This window comes from Echiichthys vipera (genome assembly GCF_963691815.1).
Source record: "Echiichthys vipera genome assembly, chromosome: 3".
NCBI classification, from domain to species: Eukaryota; Metazoa; Chordata; class Actinopteri; order Perciformes; family Trachinidae; genus Echiichthys; species Echiichthys vipera.
The window spans coordinates 23,278,827-23,305,222 of record NC_139828.1 but is presented as its reverse complement, the minus strand read 5'-3'; the positions used below and the strand labels follow the sequence as shown (position 1 = coordinate 23,305,222).

At 40.8% G+C, this 26,396-nt stretch overlaps 2 protein-coding genes across 2 annotated transcripts in view; both read left to right on the top strand.

The window, feature by feature from the left end:
- Positions 1 to 21,239, top strand: part of col24a1 (collagen type XXIV alpha 1 chain) — a 93,435-nt gene extending 72,196 nt beyond the window's left edge. Inside the window, exons 38-60 of the mRNA XM_083940647.1 lie at positions 568 to 621; positions 966 to 1,073; positions 2,595 to 2,648; positions 3,496 to 3,549; positions 3,672 to 3,728; positions 4,705 to 4,758; positions 6,307 to 6,360; positions 6,758 to 6,811; positions 8,051 to 8,104; positions 8,664 to 8,771; positions 11,779 to 11,886; positions 12,027 to 12,134; positions 15,192 to 15,245; positions 15,390 to 15,452; positions 15,678 to 15,731; positions 16,008 to 16,043; positions 16,861 to 16,896; positions 17,232 to 17,258; positions 18,088 to 18,156; positions 18,301 to 18,469; positions 18,987 to 19,096; positions 19,441 to 19,677; positions 19,824 to 21,239. Coding sequence (XP_083796773.1) covers positions 568 to 621; positions 966 to 1,073; positions 2,595 to 2,648; positions 3,496 to 3,549; positions 3,672 to 3,728; positions 4,705 to 4,758; positions 6,307 to 6,360; positions 6,758 to 6,811; positions 8,051 to 8,104; positions 8,664 to 8,771; positions 11,779 to 11,886; positions 12,027 to 12,134; positions 15,192 to 15,245; positions 15,390 to 15,452; positions 15,678 to 15,731; positions 16,008 to 16,043; positions 16,861 to 16,896; positions 17,232 to 17,258; positions 18,088 to 18,156; positions 18,301 to 18,469; positions 18,987 to 19,096; positions 19,441 to 19,677; positions 19,824 to 19,970 — 1,869 coding nt within the window. The 3' untranslated portion in view covers positions 19,971 to 21,239. The remainder of the gene's footprint in view (positions 1 to 567; positions 622 to 965; positions 1,074 to 2,594; positions 2,649 to 3,495; positions 3,550 to 3,671; positions 3,729 to 4,704; positions 4,759 to 6,306; positions 6,361 to 6,757; positions 6,812 to 8,050; positions 8,105 to 8,663; positions 8,772 to 11,778; positions 11,887 to 12,026; positions 12,135 to 15,191; positions 15,246 to 15,389; positions 15,453 to 15,677; positions 15,732 to 16,007; positions 16,044 to 16,860; positions 16,897 to 17,231; positions 17,259 to 18,087; positions 18,157 to 18,300; positions 18,470 to 18,986; positions 19,097 to 19,440; positions 19,678 to 19,823) is intronic.
- A 1,057-nt stretch (positions 21,240 to 22,296) lies between these two features.
- The window catches only part of znhit6 (zinc finger HIT-type containing 6), a 29,204-nt gene continuing 25,104 nt past the window's right edge, over positions 22,297 to 26,396 (top strand). Inside the window, exons 1-3 of the mRNA XM_083940300.1 lie at positions 22,297 to 22,386; positions 22,920 to 22,985; positions 26,289 to 26,395. Of these exons, the coding sequence (XP_083796426.1) occupies positions 22,304 to 22,386; positions 22,920 to 22,985; positions 26,289 to 26,395 (256 nt within the window). The 5' untranslated portion in view covers positions 22,297 to 22,303. The remainder of the gene's footprint in view (positions 22,387 to 22,919; positions 22,986 to 26,288; position 26,396) is intronic.

The window sequence follows — 26,396 nt, the reverse complement described above, 5'->3', positions numbered from 1 at the left end:
TATCTTCACACTGGCCTGGGAACGCTTCGGGATCCCCCAGTTAGAGCTGGTTAATGTGGCCCGGGAAAGGGAAGTTTGGGGTCCCCTGCTAAAGCTGCTGCCCCCGCGACCCGACCCCGGATAAGCGGTTGAAGATGAGATGAGATGAGACCCTTAAGAGTTTTTAAAGCCTGACGTAGCAGATTCCAAAAGTTCTTTAGACCAAATTATGCCCTTGTATCCCAGTAGGGGTCAGCCTTCTCTTCAATAAAGCCTTTGTGCTTCTGGGGGCAGTAAAATGTACAATGTCACAGATCAATGTTTAGGGCTGCATGGTAGATGTCAGTCAAAGTGTCCACTGAGTGCTTGTTTGTTTCTGAGATCCAGATCCAGATTGATATATTGGTGTTTAGGGGCAGGAAGGTCACATGTGTCTGGAAGGAAGGCAGCTTCAGGGCACACATACAAAGCTTGCTGTAGTATGAGAATCCACAAGTTAGTGTTTATAAGTCATCCGGTACAGTGATGCCTCTGATTACACAATAGATTTGAATTCCTGTGGTAACCATTTCATACATCCTATTACAGGGTCCAGAAGGAAAACTAGGGCCCCCAGGGAACAGAGGACGACACGGCAAGAAGGTAAGGACCTTGTTCATCGCCACTCGTCCTCTACAGTATGTTTCTCCATAGTTAAACGACATGAAGATAAAGGACACAGTCCCAGACCCTTTGGCGCTCATGTGGTTTCATTTGGGTCAATTGTAAAGTTGTTTACTGGTGTTCTGAAAACTTAAGAGTAAAACAAGTAACTGCAACCAGCATTACAGAAAAATAGCTTTTAGATCTTGTATGGATTTGTTTTAGGATAATTTCACAGAATGGATGCTGCCTGCTGTCAAATAAATGCTGACTTTCATTTTAAAGAATAGCTTTGTTTCGCTTAAGTTTCCACCATTCCCCAATGACATTCTGTCTATTTCCAGGGAGAGAGAGGTCCTTCAGGTCTTGTTGGCGAGACTGGCCCACGAGGAGACATCGGCCAGCCAGGCGAGACGGGCCTGAAAGGCGCCAGGGGAACTCGCGGCACACCAGTTAGTTCCCATTCTACCTGTCTTTTCTCACACAGTCCTGTCTCAGAATCAGACTGATACTTGAGTACAGAGATAAGCGATTGTATTAAAGTACAACTAAAGTCACATATTAGCTGTCCATTTTTGTAGTAAAACATAATGTCTATGTATTGTTAAGTTTTTTATTCTGAAAAATAAAAAAAAGGTCTTTGGGTAAATATCAGAAATGCTCTGTCTTTGCCGACTTGAGAGTGACATTTGACATTACAAGTGCTAAATAGCTGTCCAGCCTGCAAACTGATGTAAGCAGTTCCCTTTGTTTATTTTTGTTGTTACTCGCTTGTTTGACCAGCTAAGGTGCAGATAACACACACAGACTTTATCAGGAAATCTAATGTCGGATGTTGTTACAAGTCTGTGGCTCTTGTGTTATGTATCAGGCTGCCCCTAAATTAATACAAAACTAGGGACACTAAGGGTTTTACAAAGTACATATGTATAATGTGTGGATGTAATAATAATAGTGAATGTGTAAATAATGAAGTTAGCCTTGCATCACCAATGTGAACAATATGCAATACAGTAACAGAATCTTCATTTATATCAGCTCATTATATGATCAGTGCTGCCTATTTTGATTATGATGACAGTTTGATCTGAGTTTTGTGAGCGTGATGCATTGCGCTGGACGCAGTATGCCAGTTACGTCCAGTAACTACGTTCTGTCAGTCAGAGTCTTGAACCCGCCCCATGTGAGATTAACGATTGTGATTGGCCGTCAGATCTCCATCTTCTGGAAATCTGTATGAATGGGACAGGGCCAGAATATGTGCCAGAGCAAATGAAACATGGGTTTGGCAGATTCGTCTGGTTCGCAGGCTATAATGAAGTGGCTTCAGACACACTTTGTTTGAAGTTAAAGCAACGACAACTGCATCCCCAGTGCACTTTGTTTTCTCCTATAGCTCAAACTATAGCAATGCATCATATTTCATGTAGTAACTAGTAAGGTAAAACTGGACACCATAAGACTGATGTAGTGGACTAAAAAAGTAAAATATTTCCCCAAATTCTTAAAAAAAAGAGTAAATACATTCAATGTTCTGTAATTATTATTTAATTTTGTAATATATTATATTCAATACTAAAGATAATATAATTGCAAAGAAACAAAGGTTTCTAATTGTATACTATCACAAAAAGCCATGAGTGATTACTTTTTTTCTTGAGCAAACCATGAAATGCCCGTATTTGTTCCAGGAAAAAAAGCCAAGAAGAAGGCATCCATTCTTTTTTTCTTTACAGGGAAAGGCAGCTCTCTTCTCAGCAGAACCACTAAGCCTGTGTTATGATAGCTGTGGAGAAAAGATTTTTATCCCCATCATAAAACAACTCTGTGCACAGGATTCGGTTCACTTTTGTGTGTGTTTGAGGCCAAGGTTATATTTAGCTGAATCAAAAAAAAAAGAAAAAAAGCAGAACACACACCGCTAGAATCGATTCATTAACTTATTTTGTGTGAATTTTCTGCGTTGCTTCAAGGGTCGGCCTGGAGTCATGGGGATGGAAGGGCAACCAGGACTGGCAGGATACACAGTGAGTATATCCTGTCTGTGGCTTTAAGAGAACCATTTGCAAATGTACACATACGCACAGTACAGTTCTTACTGGATAGTTTAACCTGACTGGTCTGGAGTTTTGGCTCAGCACATCGCACTATGCTTACATTAATTACATCTATCTTACAAGAGGATTACTAAGTAATATAGTTAACTTTTTGTAGAAAATCCTGGAAGTAAAAAGTAGCTTTTCAAGGTTTATCCATTAAACATAATCGTGCTTCACAGAACTTCATACATGCTTGAGATACTCAACATAGCTGTTTTCAATCAACCAAGCTTGTTCACCTCCCCTGAAATCCTTGTGCTGTAAGGTTAGTATTTGCTGCAGACAACCTGGGTTTGAGTCTTGTGGAGGACACATCATGTCCCATTATTCTTTAGTGTTAATTATCCAATGAATGTATTATACAAGGGGAAAAAACTACACTAATAATAGGACCAAAGAAAACAGGAGGAATTGGACATGGTGAAGTCTACAAGCTATTTTTTCCAGGCAATGCCAACATCGCAGGTGTAGGTTGTATAACTTGAAGAGGGCACCTCAAGTTCATTTAGTCCCTTTTAAATGAGTGTGTATGAAGGCTCTTAGACTCGGTCAAACTCGACTCTGCTGGTTGCTGAGTGATTTCTGCGTCTGTGCCAAAAACCCAAATCCTTATGTGACAGAGTGATAGAGCTTCTACAAAAAGAGTTGTGTTTATATTAAACAGGTCTGATTAATATGCTGACAGGGAAACTCATGTTTCTCCGAGAAACATGCTGTAGCCAGTACCAGTATGGCAGCTTCATTAGCTACAATAACCAGATTTCTTTTTTTTTAGGGTCACCCTGGCAAGGCTGGGCCCATTGGACCACCAGGGCCTAAAGGTGAAAAGGTAATATGACCTGAACTAGAGTTTGAAATTGATTTCATTTTTTCAGTGTTTTAGGGTACAGTCTGGTTGTAAGATCTTATGTCTGTATGTGTGACTGTATGTACGTGTTTGTGACATTCCAGGGTTATCCAGGCGAGGACAATAAGACCCCAGGACTGCCAGGGCCCTTAGGTGAACCAGTAGGTTTTGCTTTCCTTTAAACTCTCCTTTCTGATCCCTAACACTTCTCGCTCTGTTTAGTCCAAGCCATTTAAACAACGGATTGACACTTGAAGTGAAAGTTAATCCTGATCAACTCCTGATTTTAGCACCAAGTAAACACATTTTTTATCCCACCAGATTTACAATAATGTATCATTGTTTCTGTTCCTAAACCAGTCATGCATATGGACCCCAATTATCAACATGTGTGGATGAGTTATTTTCTGTTCATTGCAGGCTGACTATTAACAAGCCAAAATGTTTGACAAAGGTTTTTACACTTCAGGGAAAACTTTAAGCTTAGGTTTGTTTGTGTTCTTATATTTGCTCATAATTAACATGTATCGTTACAACTGAAACAGTCTTCATTACTGTGCATTTCTAAAACATTTGTGTCTTTGGCAAGAGTTCTTACTCACCCTAAGTTACCTTAAGGGTTCTACACCCAAGAAAACAAAGTGATTCTTAGATTAATATCAAAAGAGGATCAGGACTTATCAAAGAGTCTTAGCAGCTTGGGAAAGCTCACAGCACTTTGAGACAGATTTCTTAGCACTGGATATGACCCCTGAGGCAGGCCAGCATGGCATTAACAGTCAGGGTTACTGGAAATCTACCCAGGTATAGATAGCAACCTACCATGTGAGTAGTATTGAATTATCAAGTTGGCACAGGATTGCAGTACATAGCTTGAGTGATACAATGGTAGCCTGTGCCTTGCTGCAGCCCCAACCGAGATTGGCTGAAAGTACAAGGTGAAATTACGCTTTTCCATTTGACTCCAGTAAAAATCCAGACTCATAGGTCACAGCTATACAATATGGTGTGTGTGTTGGTCTGAGAAAGGACTCTGTCTTTAAGTGGCTGTCCAGCTCAAGTGAGGCTTTGTGGGTATAAATGAGGGCGTGCATGTACAGTATGTGTGCTCATGTGTGTGCATCTGTGTCTACACAGGGAGCCCCAGGAGAACGAGGAGAGCGTGGAGAGCCAGGAGATGAAGGATATCAGGTAGCTAAAACCATTAAATTAACATCAGACATATCACACAGTCACCACTCAGTGTGCTTGTCTACTTGATTGTTGTTCATACTCTTTGGCTCCGTCGAACACTGCTCTGCTCAGGTACTGTAAGGGCAGACCACACATGTTGGAGAAGATTACCACATTCCTAGCAATAAGGGCTAGGGGAAGCTGGTGTTTTTGTCACTTCAAGCCTCTTAAGTTCAGGAGTTTTTGCTCTGAAAAAGTACACACACACACACACACACACACACACACACACACACACACACACACACACACACACACACACACGGTTACTTTATTTTGAATAGTTGGTGTTAATATGAGGCTGTGAAGCTACAATTGTGGTCGTTAGCTACAGTATTTGAACAGGTAAATACAAAAACAATGCTGTGCCTGACCCTCACAAGACCTTGCTTAAATTCCCCTAATATAGAGTGATATTTTAAGCATGCTGGATGACAGTATACTTAATGCATTGTGCCAAGGTACATTTTAGTCATTTAATACTGTATTTCATACTATGGCCCAAACAGTTGTGTAACTGTAGTGCTGCGAAGAATCACTAGAGATAATCCTTGACTCATTTCCAGCTGCAGACTAGGTTCATAGTCATAAAAACTAATAGTCGGTATGGCAGTTGTGTCATCATTCGTCCCTAGACTTGCACTGAATATCACGATAGGTCACTCTTGGCTTCCATTATAATTCATTTGAGTGAAGAATTTATTGTTCCTGTTAAGTAAGAACCAACTCTCATTAAGTGATAGCTCATGACAGGCTTGGTATGTTGTGATTATATCACAGCTAAGGGGTGTTATTCAATAAATGAAAATTTGAAATATGGGAAGATATGGACAAGATTACAACAGGTTTTTATTAATAAATACTAATGTTCACAATAAAATAGCCCCTCTTCAGCTTGCTGCCTTCACATACTGGGGCAGTTGCTATTGAACGAAGCTTACATTAGCATTTAAGACTCACCATTCACCAAAGTCACAACAACACAAACAAACGAATGGATCGAGACAGCTGTAGACTAGCAACTCCCAAAAAGGTAAAATGTTTTTGTCAAAGGAGTCTAGTGGCTTTTAAGAGAGCCTAGATAACAGCTTCAGTTTTCAGAGGGAAAGGTCTGTCTCATGGCAATATAATGTTTTTTTTCTCAAACACGGAGTGATGTGTGCAAAGGAATTAGACATCATAGCCTTTGTGTTTGGTTATTATATCACAGCTATGAATCAATCAGATTGATTGATTTGAGCTATTATAAATGTTTTAAAACGTGTCTAAGAAACGATTGTATATGGTTTTGATGCTGTGGAGCCTTAAATTAGGCAGATCTTCTTTACTGTATGCGAAAATGGTACTCAAGAGAATACCTGATGGCTTTGGGTATGATGTTCTTCATTTAGTAAAGAATGGGGGAATGGCCTGTACATGACTGGTCTCCTAGAGATCTCAGCAATGATGAAATATAAAGATTGAGAATCAGAAAGAAAAATATGATTGTTATAAAATGTTTTTCAGGGCCATGTTGGTACCACTGGATCTCGTGGAGCTGTTGGACCACAAGGCCCTCCGGTAAGTCAATAAGTGTGAAAGTGTTGAAAAGGACACAAGAACATACTGACAATTGTGCTGTTCTTAAAGCCCTACTAGTAGTGGGACAAAAGGGTAGGTGACAAGAGGGCATAGTCATTTAAATCAGAGGGATTATGAGGGGAATTATGAGCTGTTCCCAGTGCTAAGTAGACAACTTGGTGTCATGGTGTGTCCACAGTGGACAGACTTAGACAGATTAAGAAGTAATGTAATGGATGAATGAATGTAATCCCATTCATTCCATATTGTCATCCCCAATAATGTTGTTTCCTGAAAATAACCATTTTAATGGCATTATTACTACAGGTTATCGTGTAAACAGAGTATGGACTCATATGGCACCACTGCATTATTGTTTGTGTTTCTCTTTGTTCAGGGATCACCAGGACTCCCTGGAGAATCGGGCCCAAAAGGGGAGATAGGAGCTCTGGTGAGTCCATGCAAACCCAGATAGCAGGAAAATTAAATGTACATCGTTTCATTCGTGTATAAAGTAAATATTGTGATTTCTTAAATATTAGTTAATAGTTGGCAATAATTTAATAGTTTGGCAACTAACCAAATAATAAATGAATCATTGCAGCTTTTCAAACCACAAATTTATGGCCAAAGCACTATCTTTTATTCTTTACCTGTCACTAGATGAGCATGCTAGAACAAACACACTGCAATCCCTGTGGTTGAAGATGTTATGGCATCTGTAGGGTGTATTTTAGTAAAGGATAAAAAAAATTCAAAAAACTTTTCATGGCCACCGTGATTGCTTAACTCTACTCATCTAAAATGTTGGCAGCCTTGTAAAACAAGCTTTCCTGAATGTTTTTGTGCTTTCTTCTTCAACCTTGTCACAAGCCCTATGGTTACATAACTTAATTTCCCCTGTGAAACAACTTGAAGCCTCCTTGATCAAGTTCCACATAGCCTATTTAGCCCTGAAGTATTCACAGGTTTCCAGATACCACCGACAATCTTCCCCATCTGAAACCGCTTGGATGTACGAGTGATTATATAACCAGTTCAAATAGTATTAATGTTAATTTATTCAGCGTGTCTTGAGTTTGAACTCCATTTGAGCAACGTTGTCTACATACAGACCCATCTGTTCAGAAACATCAGTAACTCAGTCTGTCAAGAAACATGCTGTCTTTCTGTTTCAAATTTACAGCTTTGTAAAGCATCCCTGGAGGGATATCCTTCTTGAACTGTACATACTGTACGTAACTCACTGTATCGGTGCCTAGAGAGAAATTATGAAGAGCAAAAACAAAGGTTTCAAAGAAAAGAGTGAGTTTTCTAGTATAGTTACATTAGACGTTTACCGAGTTAATATTAATAAGTATGACAATAAACTCTAGAAGGCGCTGTTATTAAAAAAAACATAAAGAATATGAGGTTTCCTGTGTTAGTGTTATGCCATGAATTTCACGTAGACACCTCAATCTGATTTAGCCTAATGCCATTGGAGGTATTCAATATACAATAAAGAGTTGTTTATATTCCTTTGACCTTTGTATAAAAACAGTCTTGAGCCTGGGTTCTCCATATGACTCGTATTAGACACGGTCTTTAAAATGTCTGCTCTTAAACGAGAGGGGAGTGAGTTATGTAACCTTGCATGTTTTTGTGAATGCTCTTGTATGTTTTATTCTTCATGTGTGTGTTTGTCCAGGGCTCAGCTGGAAAGAAAGGCGCAAGAGGGCTAAGTGGAACCCCTGGCAATGAAGTGAGTATCACATCACCTCAAACAAATGTGTGGCTGAGAGAGAGAGAGGCAGCAGCAGTATCACAATCAAGAGCAATTTCCACTCTGATGAGCTGCGTGATGATGATTCAGCTTGGCATCAGGGAAACAGCTGCCTGAGAACCTTTAGCGTTACAAAAGTATTGCATGTTTACAAAAGAATTACCACTGCGGCAAATAAAAAAGAGAGAGGATTCAATACAAATGATAAAAGGATCATGTAACTAAAAATGCTTTGCCACTCTTCATTATTCATTGATATAATGCATAGGTGTTTGCCAAAACATGTCAGCAACATTATTGTAATACCTTTGCATATCAAAATATTTGCAAACTTTCGAACTTTATCGGCCTGTAATCAAGTGCTGGAAAACGCAACAATTCCTGGTATATACTGTATGTTTTGGCCGAGGTCTGCAAGAATGCATCCCTAGGGTGTAGAAACCTGGTATGACGAGAATAGTGATATGATGCTCATGATGAGTCTGTAAATGTCCGTTAGGCTGAGATTGAGATTGAATGACATTGTCACTGTTTCCAGGGGCCAATTGGTTTTCCTGGACTTGTGGGAATGAAGGGTTATCCAGGGCCCGATGGTCCCCAAGGACTGACTGGCTTACCAGGATTTCCTGGGAAACAAGGACGAAAGGTAATCACAAACAGCATCATATAGCCAGTAATGGACTTAACTGAATATAATTGTATGTAAGAAATGGCTTTGGATTAATTATGATCTTCATGGAACTAGGTATACACATCTTATTTTTTTCTCCAGAATACATCCAGAATGTTTTCTGGAGTCCCTCAATGTCTTTTTCAAAACATTCTTGCTTGGCACCATAAATGTAGGTAAAAGAAGGAGTTAGGATTTACATGCTTAACTGAACTTTCAAGAGGACCTTTTTTTTTACTGTACTTGTAGTGTGCTAAATCTCTAAAGCAGACTCGTGGTCTGTATAAGGGGAATTTAAGAAGCCAATGATACCCCCTCATATTTACCTTGCAAAAGAGAAATATGTGAAGGCAAGGTTAAGGACCTTCACAAATTTCTCGTCTTTTACCCCATGCACTCAAGAAGCACACAGGAAGTTAAATCTCCATCGCTCTGTGGATTGACTAAATATAGTCCACAATCCCCTAATAACATAGGGATTTAAAGAACACAACAGGGCATCACACAAACCGATGATAAGTGACAATACCACCACCGGACAGCCCTGAGGCTATTTGCAGGATCTATCTGAGTGTGTGTAAATGGACCTCCTGGTCATTTTTACCAAAGGTTTTGGTACTGTCAGTAATTATTCCGCAGAATGTCAGTAGAAATGAAGGTGTTTTTCACCCTCTGTAAACACCTCACGTAATCCCGTCTGAATACGACCCTCTGTAAAATGTCTGTAGCTATTCCGTCATATCCAGTAAATACATAGTTTCCACATTTTTGTGAGCATGAAGGCGCTCAAAGAAGCACCCGTATCACTTTTTTAGATAATCAATTATTTTTTTTACTTTCATGTTTAGTTAGTTTCGTGATATCAGGATGCAACGTAGCATGCACAGGAAGCTACGTAGATGGCACACATGGCAACACTTCTGGTAGAATACAGGGATTTCCTTATCCCGTATAAATTGGCCATTTATATTACAGACGTCCTGAGGTAAAATTATTTCACTCTACGTCCCCATGTAAAACCAATACCGTCTGAAAAGGGCTTTAGACTACCAACTACCTCAGGAGACGCCATATAGACCTCATGCTATCCTGCTAACTTGAGCCCCATAGCCCCCCTAGCACTGCATCTGAATGCCCAATGTTTCCTTCAGTTGCTACCATCAGTAGATTAGCAGCAGATTGACTAATCATTAAATGCCTTGTTTGCTTTGATTGATTCTTGGGCGCAGTGGGTTTATCCAAATAAGTGTACCGCCAGAATGTATTGAGGGAAGCAAAGTTTTATGTCTGGCTTTCATTTACATAAGGTTGTTGTGTAAAAGTCTAGTAAATTTATTTTGGCCTCTGGAGTGTTGGCCTCTGGAGTGCTGTAAATGTAACATGTATGCTTATTTTTTACTTACAGAGACCTTTTCCTATAGGTGTGCTGATTTTGGAGCAGATTTTCTTTAGCCACTAGTCTTCTTCAGTAGTCTAGAGCTCTAAGGGCGCTCTTTTACTACAAAGCTTTCTCAGCAAGAGTAGTTCGCAGGAAACTCGTTTTTTTTAATTTCACACTATGTGCTTCCATAGTGGGAAAGATACTGAAACTGCTTCCTGGTGCATTTGCTGGCAGTACCTGCAGAAAAGTCCTCACCCTCTTTGCCCTTTGTGAGTCATTATTCCCATAATGATTCTAATTTATTCTCTTATTCATTGTTTTGCTAATTTTCTGCTTTTCTATTCCAATGCCAGTTGGATGCACTCTTACAATGAAAGGGGAAGGCTTACAAACAGATTTGGAGTATTTCTGCTTAGTTGGACAGTGTAATAGTGAGAAACAAAGAAATGCAGTAGAGGTCATCCTCTGAGATCAAACTCAGGAACCAGACAGATGCTGGAGGCTGCTTTTGGGTCAGCCATTCAGTAGAAGAAGCATGTACATCTGATTACACCAGGCACCTCTAATGGGACCTAATTTGTATCAACAAACCTAGAAAACACTGAATGTGACCTGCAATTTTATTTTTCTTACATATAGAGGATTAAAAGCACCTGAACTGTTAAGTGTTAACTGGCAAGAGTGTCTGAAAGACTGTGTCCGTGAAGGTTGGAGGGGTCGGTCTGATCTCATTAAGCTGATAGACAGTGACTTTTTCTTATGCAAGAGCTTTCCAGCACCTGCAGGTTGGGGGTTCACCCAGTGATCGAGGAACAGAAGTCATATGTGAGGCGACGAACCACTCAATCTGTTATTCTAATATCACTTGCTCCCTTCTGCCAGTCACCACACTGCTGATGGAGCAGGAAACCGCTGTAGTCTGATGTGTGAGAAAGCATCTCAGTGACAGGCAGAGAGTTTTATTGGCACACTAATGGAGCATACTGTCTAGAAATATTATAACCAGGAGAAGCTAGCAGACCTCAGCTCTGTGGTTTTACAGCTATGACTCCACAATGAATTTAGAAATGTGTTTGGATATATTGAAATAAACTTCGAAGAGAACTGAAGTAATGAATCAAGTGTCATTATGTGTTACACAGCTTTGCCAGCTGGGTTTCTTTGGCCATATCTGACATAGCCTGCCATTGGCTGTTGAAAACTTCTCCCTGTTGGTGGATTCAATGATGTGATGACATCGAAAGTTTGAGTGTCAGTTGTTAGGGCAACCTTTAAATGAAACACTGTCCTACTCATAACATCTATGTGTGCTCGTTTGTCAACCACCATTATGAGCAATATTTTGGTTTTGGATTTTGAGTGGGGGTGCCGTTTTGTTTGAATCTTGTGCAGGGCGCTCACACACACTGCAGATGGTTTCACACTATCCTACTGCTGTAATGTTCCAAAAAAACGTAGCCATGCGCTAGGCAAAGGCACAAAAGAAGAAGAATACTAGCTGTGAACAAAGATGTAAACAATGCAGATTGTAAAAATTATAATGATAATAATTTTTTAAACATTATTTTTCACACAAAACATTTTTCTTTGGTGTGTATTCAGGGTCAGAGAGGCTTGGTGGGACAAGAGGGACCTGCTGGACGTCCAGGTCCCAGGGGTGAGATTGGACTTCCTGGACTACTTGGAGAAAGAGGACCGCCGGGTCAGAAGGTAAAAACGACAATAAATATTGACCTGATGGATTATAGGTTGTAGCAGTGTGTCTTGACAGAAGAAAAAAAATGTCTGCTGTGAAGAAACGTTTTTCCAAGTTTACCAACTTTTTTAATTCCTATGCTTTACTGGTTCAGGGAGATCTGGGACTGCCAGGGGACAGGGGAGCCTCGGGAATCAGAGGCATGGAGGGGGCTACAGGTGACCAGGGCAGGAAAGGTGATCTGGGACCCAAAGGACAACCAGTGAGTATAAACAGACATTTGTGATTTAAAGCAGAAATCCATCTTAAAATAGGATTACTTTATTTCCATAGCCACAATAGTCACATTAACAGTGTCGTGGCAGGTTATTTTATAAGGCACTTGTTTGAGGTTCAGAACTATAAGTAGTGTTCACATACACAGCATTAACTAAACTGTGGTAAGAAAGTAAGTAATAGATTCAAGTGGAAGTGAACTATTGACACAAAAACTCATTATCCCGACATGTTTGTATTGCAAGATAGATGTTTGATTCTTAGATTTGTACATTTTTCTTTATTGGTCATTAAAATGTGTCTTTCCCACAAAATAACAAAATATATTTTGGAATTATTGCATTGCTCATTTTAAATTGATACAATCCCCACGGTTTTATAAGCTTATAACTTTGGGTTACTTAACGTAGCCTCGGTTCTTTGATAACAGAGTGAGGTGTTTCACTATGGGAATCGCCTTGGTGTGACCAACTATGGAAGCTCCAATGACACAACGTCTGTCTGTGACAGACAGGTCAAACTGTGCAGGGGTCACGCCCCCTCATACTACCACAGATGACCGGCCCTTCCTAAATCATTCAACACTGGTTTCTTTCCGTGTCTATGCAAGGAGGGAAATGATGGTGAAACACCTCACTCTGTTATCAAAGAACCGAGGTTACGTTAAGTAACCCAAAGTTCTTTTTCTAACTTCGTTCGGTGTTTCACTATGGGAGATTAGCCCTTAGCACCGCCTGTGCCAAAGAAGGTCCAGTGACATCCAGCCTGTAAAACTTCACAAAAGTGTGAGGCGTAGCCCAGGAAGTGGCCACACCTCTTGTAGAGTGAGCCCTCAACTCCTGGGGTGGCTGCAGACCTTTATAAGCCAGAGATATGGCCTCCACAATCCAGTGTGACAGCCTCTGGCGGGACAATGGCCTTCCTCTATGGGAAGTAGCCCAAAACACAAACAGCTGATCCGTTCTCCTGAACCCAGCTGACCTGTTCACATACACATGTAGGGCCCGGACCGGGCATAATGTGTTAAGCCTCTCCTCCTCCCCTGAGGAAAAGGGAGGAGGATGAAAAGCCGAAAGCTCTACTGTGGGACATGTGTAGGCAGACTCCACCACCTTAGGCACAAACGCTGGATTGGGCCACATGCAGGCCCTGGTGAGTCCTGGTGCAAACTGCAGGCAGGACGGGCGGATGGAAAAAGCCTGCAAATCACTCACACGCTTTGCTGTGGTCAAAGCTAAGAGCAACACTGTTTTGAGAGAAACAAACTTCATCTCCACCGCCTCTATGAGTTCAAATGGGTGATGAGAGAGGGCATCCAACACAACTGACAGGTCCCACAAAGGAACCAGGGGCCTGGAAACTGGAAGCTTGCGGCGCGCACCCTTCATGAAGCGACCAACTAAAGGATGCTGCCCCACCGGCTTATCTCCGAAGCCCAAATGACAAGCTGAGATGGCTGCTAGGTATACTTTAATTGTAGAGAAGGCCTTCCCCTTATCTACTAATTCCTGCAGGAAACACAACAGGTCAACCACCGAGCACTGAAAAAGGAATGGTGTGTTTAGAGACGCACCATTCCTCAAAAACCCGCCACTTACCACTGTAAAGAGAGCGAATGGACGGGGCCCTTGCACTCTGAATGGTGTCAATGACCTGTGCAGGCAGGCCTGCAATGTTCAGGTTCCACCTCTCACGGGCCAAGCCCAAAGAGCTATGCGATCTAGGTGAGGGTGGTAGATCTCTCAGCGTGCCTGGGACAGAAGGTCCCTGCGTATGGGGAGAGGCCATGGCTCGCCCGCCAGTAGCTGAATTATTTCCGCTACCCAATGCCTGGACGACCATCGTGGTGCTATCAGGATTAGCGACAAGCCCTGCTCCCTCACCCTGGCTAGAGTGGGGGAGATCAGACTGAGGGGGGGGAATGCATAGAGCAGCCCCCTCGGCCACGGGTGGGCCAGAGCGTCCACACCCAGAGGTGCATTTACGTCCGACAGGGAGAAAAACAGTGGACACTGAGCGTTTTCCTGCAAAGCGAAGAGATCTACGGCTGCCTGGCCGTATTTCTGCCAGACAAGTAAAATCCAGACTTAAGCCAGGAACTGCGTTCGACGACACTATCCTTTACGGTTCGTCTATGAACAGTTGAGCAGATATCCAGCCTAGATAAGCTGAGGAGCTTACCAAGATTCTTCACGGGAAGAAAGCGAGAATGATTTAGGAAGGGCCGGTCATCTGTGGTAGTATGAGGGGGCGTGACCCCTGCACAGTTTGACCTGTCTGTCACAGACAGACGTTGTGTCATTGGAGCTTCCATAGTTGGTCACACCAAGGCGATTCCCATAGTGAAACACCGAACAAAGTTAGAAAAAGAACCATTATTTAATACCTCTCTAAATTTAGCTTCAGGGGTTAGATAGCCAGTGTGCGTGTATGATACTTTTCCAGCCCGAGTAGAGTAACAAATTATCTGGGTGAGAACAGGAATGGAAACATTCCGCCTGGTGAGGCCAAGTTATATAAGATCCTTACCCTCCAGAGACCTGAAAAAGAGGTGCTCCGCTTTACTTATGTAACTCCTCAAAAATAAGAAAAAAGAAACAACATTCAATCCCTTGCTCTCCCCTCCCTCCACTAGTTCTCTCTGTTGATGCTTGTGAAACAGAGAGCAGTCTTGGGCCCTTGGGTCAGATCCCTTTACACTTTTCAGTGCATAGAGTTTCTCGGTCAATGTTGCTGGCCCGAAAGTGGAGCTGTCCAGAGGATGTGGATGATTGGCTGTACAAACATGGTGTCTGCCACCCTGGATGACAGACAGTGCTCAGACACAGAATAGGGTACAGACATTAAACCTGCCGCATGTGTTTCTAGGAGGGTGTGTGAATGTGTGCCGGGTCTACTGTAGATCCAGACATAAAGCTGGACAAGGACATTTTTAAAAGGCCAGTTTACTCTGTTTCTACTGTGTCTGGAACTGTAGGTATAAAATAGGATGCAAAATCACACACACACGCATACACAATGTAATTTTCTTTTCTGCTTGCAGGGGGAATCTGGAGATCTAGGAATGGTTGGTTTGCAGGGCTTTCCAGGGCCAATGGTAAGAGACCAAATAGCGAGCCTACAGAGAGTAAAATATGCTTAAACATAACAGAAGAATAGATACAATATATCTTTTCTACAGTCACCAATTATATTGTCCCTATATAATGAGACATGGCCTGACTCTTTTCCCTTCTAACAGGGGCCAAACGGTGGTTTGGGATTTAGAGGTTTCCCTGGGCCTAAAGGCCCAATGGGCACTCTGGTAAGTTTAATAGAAATAAAAATGGTTAGCACACCACAGCACAACCAGATTCGGAAATATGTGTACAGATGTCTTCAACTCTTCACACACTCCACACACACTTCCTGTTGTAATACCTTTGGACACCCTGAAGTCTTGTGGGAAACGTTGTGACCACCTTTTTCAGCAGTCTCACTAAATCAAACAGATCTGTGTATTCATCCACAACCTCGCTGTTTGTTTCAGGGATTCACTGGACCTGTCGGCCCTGAAGGAATGATGGGCCCAATGGGAAAACCTGTAGGTTTCTGTGTGTGTGTGTGTGTGTGTGTGTGTGTGTGTGTGTGTGTGTGTGTGTGTGTGTGTGTGTGTGTTTGTGTCAATAATTATATAATCACAAGACAAGGATAGGCAGATTGTGTAGAACTGAGAAGGATGTTAACATGACGGAAGTAATGAGTGATATTAATAAAACGTATCTTTTAGCAGGTCTATGCTAATTCAAGTTTATATAGAATACAGAGTTGGATACAATGCTGTATCATGTTTTCATGTTGTTATTTATCTTTCCCACAGGGGCCAAGGGGTCCGAAGGGAAGCGGCGGGGAAATGGTAAGATCTGATTCAAAATAGTAACCAAACACTGACAAGTCTGTCAGATTGATTCTATGATAAAGATTTATATTATGTATGATTACATGCTGATATACCATGTGATTATATCATGATAATACTTTACTGAAGAGTCAGACTTGAAAATACCAAGTTACCATGGCGCCACCTCAAAGCAGATTGTAGTAGTGAAAAAACCTACTGTAGATGACGCAGGCTGTGTTTAAATATGCATGAAAGCTAGCTCTTCAGTGGTGGTTTTGTTTATACCACTGCCCTCATATCGGTAGATTTGTATGGCTGAGTCATAGCGAACGTAGCTGTTTCAGTGTCTCCCGGAGCTCGCTGTGGGGCCTTAAAGTACTCTCAGACTCTCCTGTGTAAACACTGTTGAGGAAATGCCTTGTCAAAATGTTAGCATGGCAAACCACAGAGCATTTTGCATATTCACTTCTATATCCCTGCTTCCATTCTGTAATGTAAACTGTAGTAAGATTCTCAGATCAACCTAAATACCTCTGCAACTGACACTACCACACACACAAACAGACTGTGTACACAATGGCTCTTTCATTCTAGCCTTTTCTCAAACACTGATGTTGTGAAATATGTGAATACTCTCACGAAACTGAAACCACCTGAGTCCAGCCACCCCATGTAGCTGAACTATGTATGAGTCCAATGCCTACTGCTATTCCTCACAGCATCACATAGATTAAGGTGACGGGTGAAAATGATTTTCTCATGGGCTTGCCAAAACAAACAGGACAAATAGAATACATAATTTCTGCACTGATTATCTTTCTCACACTTTCAGGGGCCTCAAGGTCCACAGGGAAGTCCAGGACCTAAAGTAAGTGTTTACCTCACTATCACATCTCAGCTTGATACCTTACACATGCTCTATACAAGTAATAATGTGCTAGACATAGTTTTTGTACAGAATTTGTAAACACTCTGGAAACAGGATAATAAGATTAATGGTGCCATTGCCAATACATCTCAAATGCTTTCTTATACATTATAAAAGACTAAGACTAAAAGGCTACTCTGTTCCAAATGTATTTGTTCAATTCAGACAAGAAAATTCTCTGGTTGCACCCTCATCTCCCTATAATGTATCTAAATTCCACAGTGGTCTCATTTTTCACTGTGTCACTCATGTTGTCTTCTTTCTTCCCACCTTAGGGACCTCCTGGTGTTCCAGGTCCAACAGTAAGTGCTACATGTCACTCATGTAGACAGGTAGACAGGATCAGGTAGAAGGCAGGAGTCCTGTTTTGTGTTCAATGTAAAAGACATAAGGTTCAGACCATAAAGTTGCAAGGGAAATTGTCCAGATCTTGGGTAATTGATTTTAAAACATATTTTACATTTGACTAAACCCTTTATCCTCATCCTGTCTTAATCTCAGTCTGTCTGGAGAGTAACCCTGCTCCATCTCTTTTTGTTCCTGAAACCCAAGCTTGACTGTCCAAACTTTAATAGACTTTTAGGAGAAATAGAGATAGAGCCAGGACAAGCATTTTCTTTTTGTTTCCGTATTTGCTGAACTATAGAAGAAATTTCCAATCCTCTGTCAGTGGTACGACTTTTCAGACACTTCTAGTAGCATCAGCATTTTCTGGCACTGCGATAGAGACCTCCTCGTCTCATATCTGTCGTAACTTCTGTTATCTGAATGACCTTTTCATGTTCGAACAATTCTAAGAACCCCGAAAAATATCAGATGCCATTTTTTGTTTACACACATTATGTGATAACTGTGATGTTGACGCTGAGTGGAATATGTTATTCTTCCCCCTACTGAAGTCAGGAATGTCAGGGTTTATTGATTCAAGACTTATTTTACTGCTTTTCTCTGGTATTAAAGCATATTTTTATTCTAATAAAGTTTTCTCTGCAACCGGACGTGTACTCCAACTGCCATGTTTTCTAAAACCAGTGAAAAGCCTACAGATTAAAATCTTTCAGTTTAATATTGACCAGGACACTGAAGTGTTATGTTTTCATTAAACTGAATATGTTGATTTTGAATCCACAGAGGCAAATATATGATGACTCAGCAGACTACTACGGTCTATCTGACTCTAACTCTGCCCTCAGGACAGAGGTAAGGCAATAATACACTCACACAGGATGGATTGTTGCATGAATGAGAGATAACTTGTCAGATGGACAGACTGAATAAATGCATTTATAGTTTAAAATTCTAACGCAAAAATTTGACAGCACTGTCTTTCCCATTCATAACCAGAGTTTCCAGAACACAGACATGAGCCTGCCAGACCAGAATACGGAGATACTTAAGACCCTGCATTACCTGAGCGGTGTGATTGAGAGCATCAAAAAGCCTCTGGGCACACGGGAGAACCCGGCTCGTGTCTGTAAAGATCTGCTTGACTGTCATCACAAGCTCAGAGATGGTGAGAGTCTCATCTCAGCCTCCTCCATCGCTGCCTCCACCCTCTGCACCAACCTGACAATGTTCAAATCCCTAATCAACTCACCTCTTCAGAACTGCCTTTAATGTGTGATTTTAATGTGTGATTATCGATGTGTGAATTTTATTTCTAGTTCGTTGTTTTATATTTCTATATGTATAGTGTCTTTTGGTATCTTGAAAAGCACAATATGATAAAATATAATGATTCATTATTATCTACATGATACTGAAAGGATGGGGTGGTAGGATTTTCAAAATATGGGATTTTTTTGTTTTGTTACACAACTTTAGGCATATTTAGATGTTTCCATAAACCTTTTACAATTCATTCATCTTTTTTCATCTCTCCCTGTTTCTCTCACTTCAATTTCAATTTCAATTTGCTTCATTGGCATGACAAAAAGTATATGTTTATGTTGCCAAAGCTTAAAAAACAAAAAAACAGGGAATTAAGAAAGAATTCATGTCTCTCTCTCTCTTCATCTGTCCACTTTCAGGTTGGTTCTGGATTGATCCAAACTTGGGCTGTACTTCTGATGCCTTCAAGGTCTTTTGCAACTTCACCGCAGGAGGGCAGACCTGTATACATCCAGTGGCTACTAATAAGGTAACAGTAGATTTGTAAAAAGATGATATATCAACATACAGTATCAGTGTGCTAGATGAAATAAAGGGCTGTTTAAACCACATTATTGAGTCCTACATAAATGGAAATAGGAGTTATTGTCCCATGTTTTGATGGTGTGGACAGGTGTGGATCTTTCATTCTCATTTCCATCCATGTTAGTTGATTCTTTCTTTGTCTTACACATCAATGGAACACTAACAACCCTCTGTTTTGTCCTTTTCTTTTACAATGTAGGAGATTGTGTCTCTGTTTTTCCAAGTCTTTATCCTATTTTGGTTTTGATGCCAGACTGATCCCACTGCTGTTTCTGCCCTCTGTCCCAGATGGTGTTTGGTGTAGGGAAAGTCCAAATGAAGTTTCTCCATTTACTGAGTAGTGAGGCCAGTCACAGCATTACACTCCACTGCCTAAATGATCCTCCCCACAGCACCACAGACAGCTCTAGCTCTACCGGATCCTTACCGCAAGAGAACACTACACTTCGGTTTCGTGGCTGGAACAAACAGATGTTTGAGAAAGACACACTACTTGAACCACATGTGCTACAAGACGAGTGCAAGGTAATGAGCGAGACAGAGAAGTGATTCAGCATACATTTCTAAGCATATTCTGGAATATTCATGAAGCATGTTTTATCAATTTGGAATATGAATCACATGAATTATGTTTCTTTTTTTTCACCTCTCCTCCACCGATCCTCTTTCAGATCCAAGATGGCAGCTGGCACCAATCACATTTTTTCTTCCATACTCAGGACAGCCGTCAGCTACCTATTGTAGACATACAGGAGTTTCCCACATCACAGCGCAGTAGTCAGCGGCATATAGAAATCAGGCCAGTCTGCTTCCTCTGACACCAACTACACCATCCTGTAACCTATTTACATGAACTACTAAAACGAAAGGCTGTTAAAAAAAATGGCTGACTACCAAAGAACGAGTGTCCATGAGAGTTTGTTGTGTTCATTGGAAACCTTTATTGGGACCTGCCAGGACAACAAATGTCCAGTCGAAGGCAGACCTACATGGAAGAACTCAATTTGTGGAACATCAAAGCCGAGAAGGCCAAAGGAGAACAGTGTATACCAGTATTTATCAATAATTGTATAAAGTATGTTTTGTTGATAATTGTTAGTCAAACGGTGCTTAGGTTGGCTCTATATGGACCCGCATCACTCCCTGATCACAGGGGAGGGTCTCACTAAGCAGCAGCCTATCCAAATCCCAAAACTCACACCTCCCTCTCCCCCCTCACCCCGAAACACACCCAGACCACCCTAAGCAGAGGCCTAATCCGAAGGAGTGTGCCAGGCCTCTACATAGGAGCACTGTCTAACAACACGTTTTTTTTTTTACGAGTGCAATAGCATATGGATAATGTGTGACTGCTTTAAATATTTCATTTTCCGATCAAAGGCTATCTTTTACATTGTTTTCATGATATTTTTACCTTCGGTCCTGCCCAGTCGGACATGTACATCTTGACAGATGGTGCTCTACCTCTACCTGCTCATTTGCTTTCTAGAATAGAAATGTCAAGTTAGTCTTTTTTTTTTTGCCCTTGTGTTGTATGTACCGGTTACATCAAGATTTGTTATGTTGTCTTAGTAGTTATGTTGATTCGGTCATTTCTAATTTATGAACCATTTTTGATACACTACATATTTTTGTAGCTTTTCCTTCTATGTGGTAGGTTCTTCAGGGGAAGCCTATCATTGGTGCTGCAACTAAGAATGAGTCATCAGTGAGTTTTTACGTTTCCTGTGTATATATTGACAGCATACTGTATGTTTATTTATATCCTTTTTGTTTTTCTGTTCACATTACTGTACCACAGTAAGTTATACACTCAGAGAACTATTTGGTCAACCCCAGCTCAGTCTAAATAAGTATTTATGTTTCAAGGGTGTGTTTGTGTGTTCACACCTGTGATAGTATGTTTATCATACTGTTATTTGAGTTCCTTCAGTGGTGGTTCGGTGGACTGGCAGCTACAATAGGCCAGAGTCAGAATACAAAGAAAACACAGTCAGTATATACCTAAGTTATGTTACCTTGAACAAAGTGTAATTACATAAAGTCTGTGCAGGAAAAAGGTGGATGCAAATGTGTAAATAATAAATACATTGACAAATAAATAAATGGAGCATTTTATCCACAAATGGTTCTGTTCTTCTTTCAAATGATCATGCACAGTCAAAGTCATACAGTATGTTGGGATACAATTACTCTTTAATGTCAGCTGTAACATAATTAGTATTATGACTTTACTGTTATCTACTGAAAAAAAATATTTTAGAATCGATAAAGTCGGAAAAGCAATTTGACACACAGATCTTGGCAGGATAAATCTCGGGGGGAGGGTTACATTAACATTAACTTTAACTCCGGTGCCCCACAGTAGAGGACATTAACTCTTACTCCACTGGAGCTGCTCAGTGGACAAAAGGTAAGACTGGTAGTATGTGGGAAGCCTTCGGGTGTTTAGGGTGTTCTTCACTAGGGAAATTGAAGTGTAAAAAAAGAGAGAAATGATTTGAATTGTCATAAAAGTATAATTGAAGGCTGGGCATTCTGGCTCAATTCAGACCACCACACATGGCCCAAATTGAGGAAATATTTCATATGTTCTCTCCCTCGCACATGTACCTCAAAGAAATACCGATGTCAATCTTCTATGACTCCCTTCATCACAATAAACTCATCCAGTATAAGAATTCAGAAACAGTGTTGAGGGACTAGACTGGCAGATAAACACCTCACATCCTGTATAGATCATAGACTGTCTTGCATGAGGGTCATAAAAACAATCTGCAGCTGGGTGCTGAATAAGAATTTGACGTGTCAAACAAGACCATTCATTTGAGCAAAACAAAAAGTCCCGAATTTCCCTATGATCTGTGTTTATTACTGTTGTGTACATACATTGTATAGACATATTCTCCCCACCCCCTTGAGCTCAGTGTGTTTACACTGACACCACAGGAGGACTCTGTAGTTCTCATCCACTAACGCCGGGGGGCGCCAATGAGCAGGTTTCCAAACCGGAACTCATGTCCACGTGCTGCCAGCAAGAAGTGGCCACCGCCGGCGGAAGAGGGTTTGTTTTGATGCCACCGGGTTGTGTCCAACGTGCGGCCACACTTCTCTCGTCATGTGCTCTGTAAATGTACCAACGACAGATATAATGTCAACCGTGGTGAGCCAAGTGGAAAACAGCGACCAGGAAGAAGAGCTGAAAGGGACCAAAAGAAAGATTTCTCTCTCAAAGTGAGTCTTTTAACACAGTTTAGTCAGGAGCAAACTGCTAACGTTAACTAACAGGTTCATGTTGGCTTTAATGTTTGCCTGCCCGCTCGAGTTTTGTTTGGACCTTCGTATTTGTACGCTAAACATATATAAAGAGTAAAATAACATTTTATTCCCATAGCGAGTGAAAAATGTTAGGTAGCGCTATGTGCTAGTTATGCTAGGTAACCATAGCTACAAAGTTAACAAGCCGTTGGTTAACGTTAGCTCACCCTACACTAGACAGCACCGGCCCAAACTCTGCACACGACACCTACTGTACTCATTCTTTCCTCCTCTTTATCCCTTTATGTCTTATTTATTTTCGAGTTGTCACCTACGTTTTGTCGGTGTTAACGTAAGAAGTTTTGGTTTTCCTGTGAAGTTGTATTTCAGTCAAGTGGGTTGTTCAAGTTTTTGCACACGTTGTCTCTGTTATCCATCTTGTTTCAGTTTATATTAAATACTCACCCTCAATGTGTTTTCACCATGCTGAAATATTGTCTGTCCCGCAGTTGTGGTGTGTGTGGATCGGAGGAGGCGAAGTATAGATGTCCCGCCTGTCTCGCCCATTCTTGCAGGTGAGATTATTGTACGAGTTATGCAGTTTACTGGCAAATAAACAGTCCAACTGTTGTCTTGTGAAAACCAACCTTAAACCAGTAGTCTCTTACCCAGCTCCTGGATGTTTTGGGTTTATCCCTACTCCAACACACCTGATTGTAATGGTCTGCTATATCAATAAGATGGAAATTGTCACGGACACCTGACAATCATTAGAAGCAGGTGTGTTAGAGTAGGGAAACATGAGGGCAGTAGCTCTCCAGTAGCAGCTGGCTACCCCTGCTATAGAATGTAATCTGCTCATTATGCCACGCTGTTTGTGTCACACAACTCTGTCCCTGGCGTTTATTTTACAGACACATATATGACTAAATTAAAGTCATAATTTGCCCAAATTTATAGACGATGAAGCACTCAAACTGCAGAAGAAAGTAACAATCCATGTGGACCATAGAAATAGAATCAGGCCACAATGCACCCATAGAGCTATGGTCCTTTTCAAAGGAATTCCATTGCTAGGCAACAGCCTTGGCCCTTGTCAGCTTCCTGTCAGTTTATGTCATTGATATGAACCGCAACATGAAATAAACTAGGACACATTTAGAATGTTTGTTTACATCTTTGAAAAGGTCTACACATATCATTACTATAATGTACTAAACCCTAAAATTCAATATTGGCATTGCCGGCATGAACCTCTGCACTGTGGCTTTTGGTTCTTCCTTTCAGCAAAAGACACAGTGTAGTACATTTGAAGAGGATGCTGACAGAATAAAAGCCAAGTTGTTAGGCTACATGAAAGACAAAAAAGACCGGCCCACCTAATGCTTCATTTAAAGCCCATGCTTTGATTCGGCTGAAATATTTTTCCCCAGGTGCTTACAAACCACCTCCCCGTGAGTCTGAAGTTATGTAACGTGAGGATGGAATGGATACGGGAAAAAGATGTGGCATATGCAGTCTTTTAAAGAATATACCTATATGTGGCATGCTAACTCTTAAAATTGCATTAGTTCCTTTTGTCCATGACCTTGGATGATTTAGAAATTGTGAGTATGATTGCCAGCAGATTTCCATGAATTAGTAACCCTTTACTATGTCATCAGAGATAAAGTGCTTGATATTGTTAAAACTGCAGTGGGATAATATGAATAAGATGAGTTCTGTTAGTGAGGTGATTTGCCCCCTTTCTCTCGAGATCATATTAAAAAGAAATAAGTAAAAGTTCCTCCGGCCTGAAAACGCCTTATTATTATTTCATGCAGTATAAACCTTATATTCCATCTGTGTCTGATATCAACTATAAAAAACAAAGAAACAGTTCTTCTCTCTCTGATAAAACAACATACAGAATTATGTAACACAAATCTACCTTTGCGTGCAGTAACATGATATTTGTATTGCATGCTTTTGTTTTTACTGACTGAACTTCACTTTGATTCATGGCCAGCAACAACACCCTACAGGTTGTGGAAATTATGGTCCACAGCCTATTCCTCAAATTCTGTGGATGATGAAACATTTACAATTTAACCTTCAAGAACTAAATGGCATATTGAAGGTCATACCTTTAAAATTTCATTAAGACTTATCAAAGGGTGCAAGGGATGTCCTTTTATTTTCTCGTGGTTGCCTGTTGTTTTGGGCATCATTCAGCATTCCTTTTACAGTCATTGTCTGACCTAGGCCAAATACCTGTCTCTCAGCAAAATAGGTCTTTCCATGCTTGGATTAAGCCTTTGTTTTTTGTGTGGATTTTAGTGAGATCTTTCAGAAATCCAATCACCTTTGAATAATAATATTCGCTTCAGTTATGTTTGATTTAAGTAGAGTTGCAACGGTTACAGAAAAATAATCCCCTAAAAACACCATAAACTATTCTGATAATCAATTCCTTGTCAAAGTAATTTTCGTGTAAAAATGCAGTTTAAGCCTTTCCTGCTTTCTTCTGTTTTGTATCATATTAAAATAAATATAATTGACGTTGGGACTGACAAAATAAGACAAAAAGGCCTTGGACCAGACATCGAAAAATACAATTGATTATTTATTATAGTCTACTTATCAAGCTTTCACCAGGACTTCTAATCACTCAAGTACTTTTTATCACACTGTTAGTTTGAAAGTCTCAGACTTTGCAACAAACATTTGTCTGCTAAAACACTTTGGTTACCAGCTGCGCACATTGGAACAAGAAATTCCAATTCAGAGACAGTTCAGACTTATATGCAATGTACATTGTGAAAAAAACGTGTTGCTTCTGGTAATTCGACGTTAGCTGGTATGTTGTCATGCTGAAAGTGCACTTTTTTTTTTTAGAGACAGTATAGTTCTTTCCAGTACGACTTACCCCCTCCAAATCTTTCAGTTCGCGGTACCGGCTAGTACCGGCTTACTTTCACCCCTGCCTTACACTGAAATGATGGTCGTCAGCGTTGCTGGAGAAGGCTCGTGAGCGATACGCTGAGGTCAACACGGTCCCCAGGGTTCGCTTTGGTGGAGGAGGTGCAACAGTCTGGGCAGGCATCACCACCGATTTAGTTATTGTACCCCATAGAGCATGTCCGGGACCAGCTGAAGCATAGGCTGGATGATCGTATCCCAACCCCACGTGACCTGGCAGAACTGTGTGTAGCACTTGAAAGTTGAAAGCATCGCCTCAGAACAACATCTTGAGGCTAGTAAGGAGCATGAGACGTCGCTATTATTGCAGCAAATGGTGGAAACGCCCTTGACATTGTCAATTTTTGTTATTTCGGGCTATCCTTATCTACATTTTTGGGGTAATACATAATAAACTAATGAAAATGGTGTTTCTTCTCATTCATTATTAGAAATATCAAAGGGAACTTTTACTTTTTTCATTAAAATTTAGACCAATAGGAAAAGCACTCATGTAAATAACAATATCCCTAACTTATTGTGGTAGTGTATTTCTGATTCTGCCTCACAGTTACACAATTGCTTCTTGTAGAACTGAGGGCAGAAGAGTCTTTGTTGCTGTTGGAAATAAGTGGAGCATTAATATTTCTTTCTTCAGCTTGTTTCCTCTGGGTCAATTTCTAGCACAATATTTGTCCACCTGCAGTGCAAGTTATTTGTTTTTGGTGTATGCTTGTTTCATATTTGTCTGTCTCTGTTCAGTAGACCAGCAGTCCTTTAGATAACATTTGTTGCATTTTGTCATCCATGTCTCTTTGTCCAGTTTTCTTTTTGCTGTCCTTTGTGCACTGTCTGGACAAGCTGAAATGCAGCCAGACCAAATTCCTTTGAACAATTAAAGCATTACCTAACACATTCTGTTTGTGTTTATTTTTCAGCTTGCTGTGTGTGAAGAAACACAAGGAAGATTCAGGATGCAGTGGCATTAGAAATAAAACCGCTTTTGTGACCCTCTCACATTTTGATGAAATGACTCTTCTCAGTGG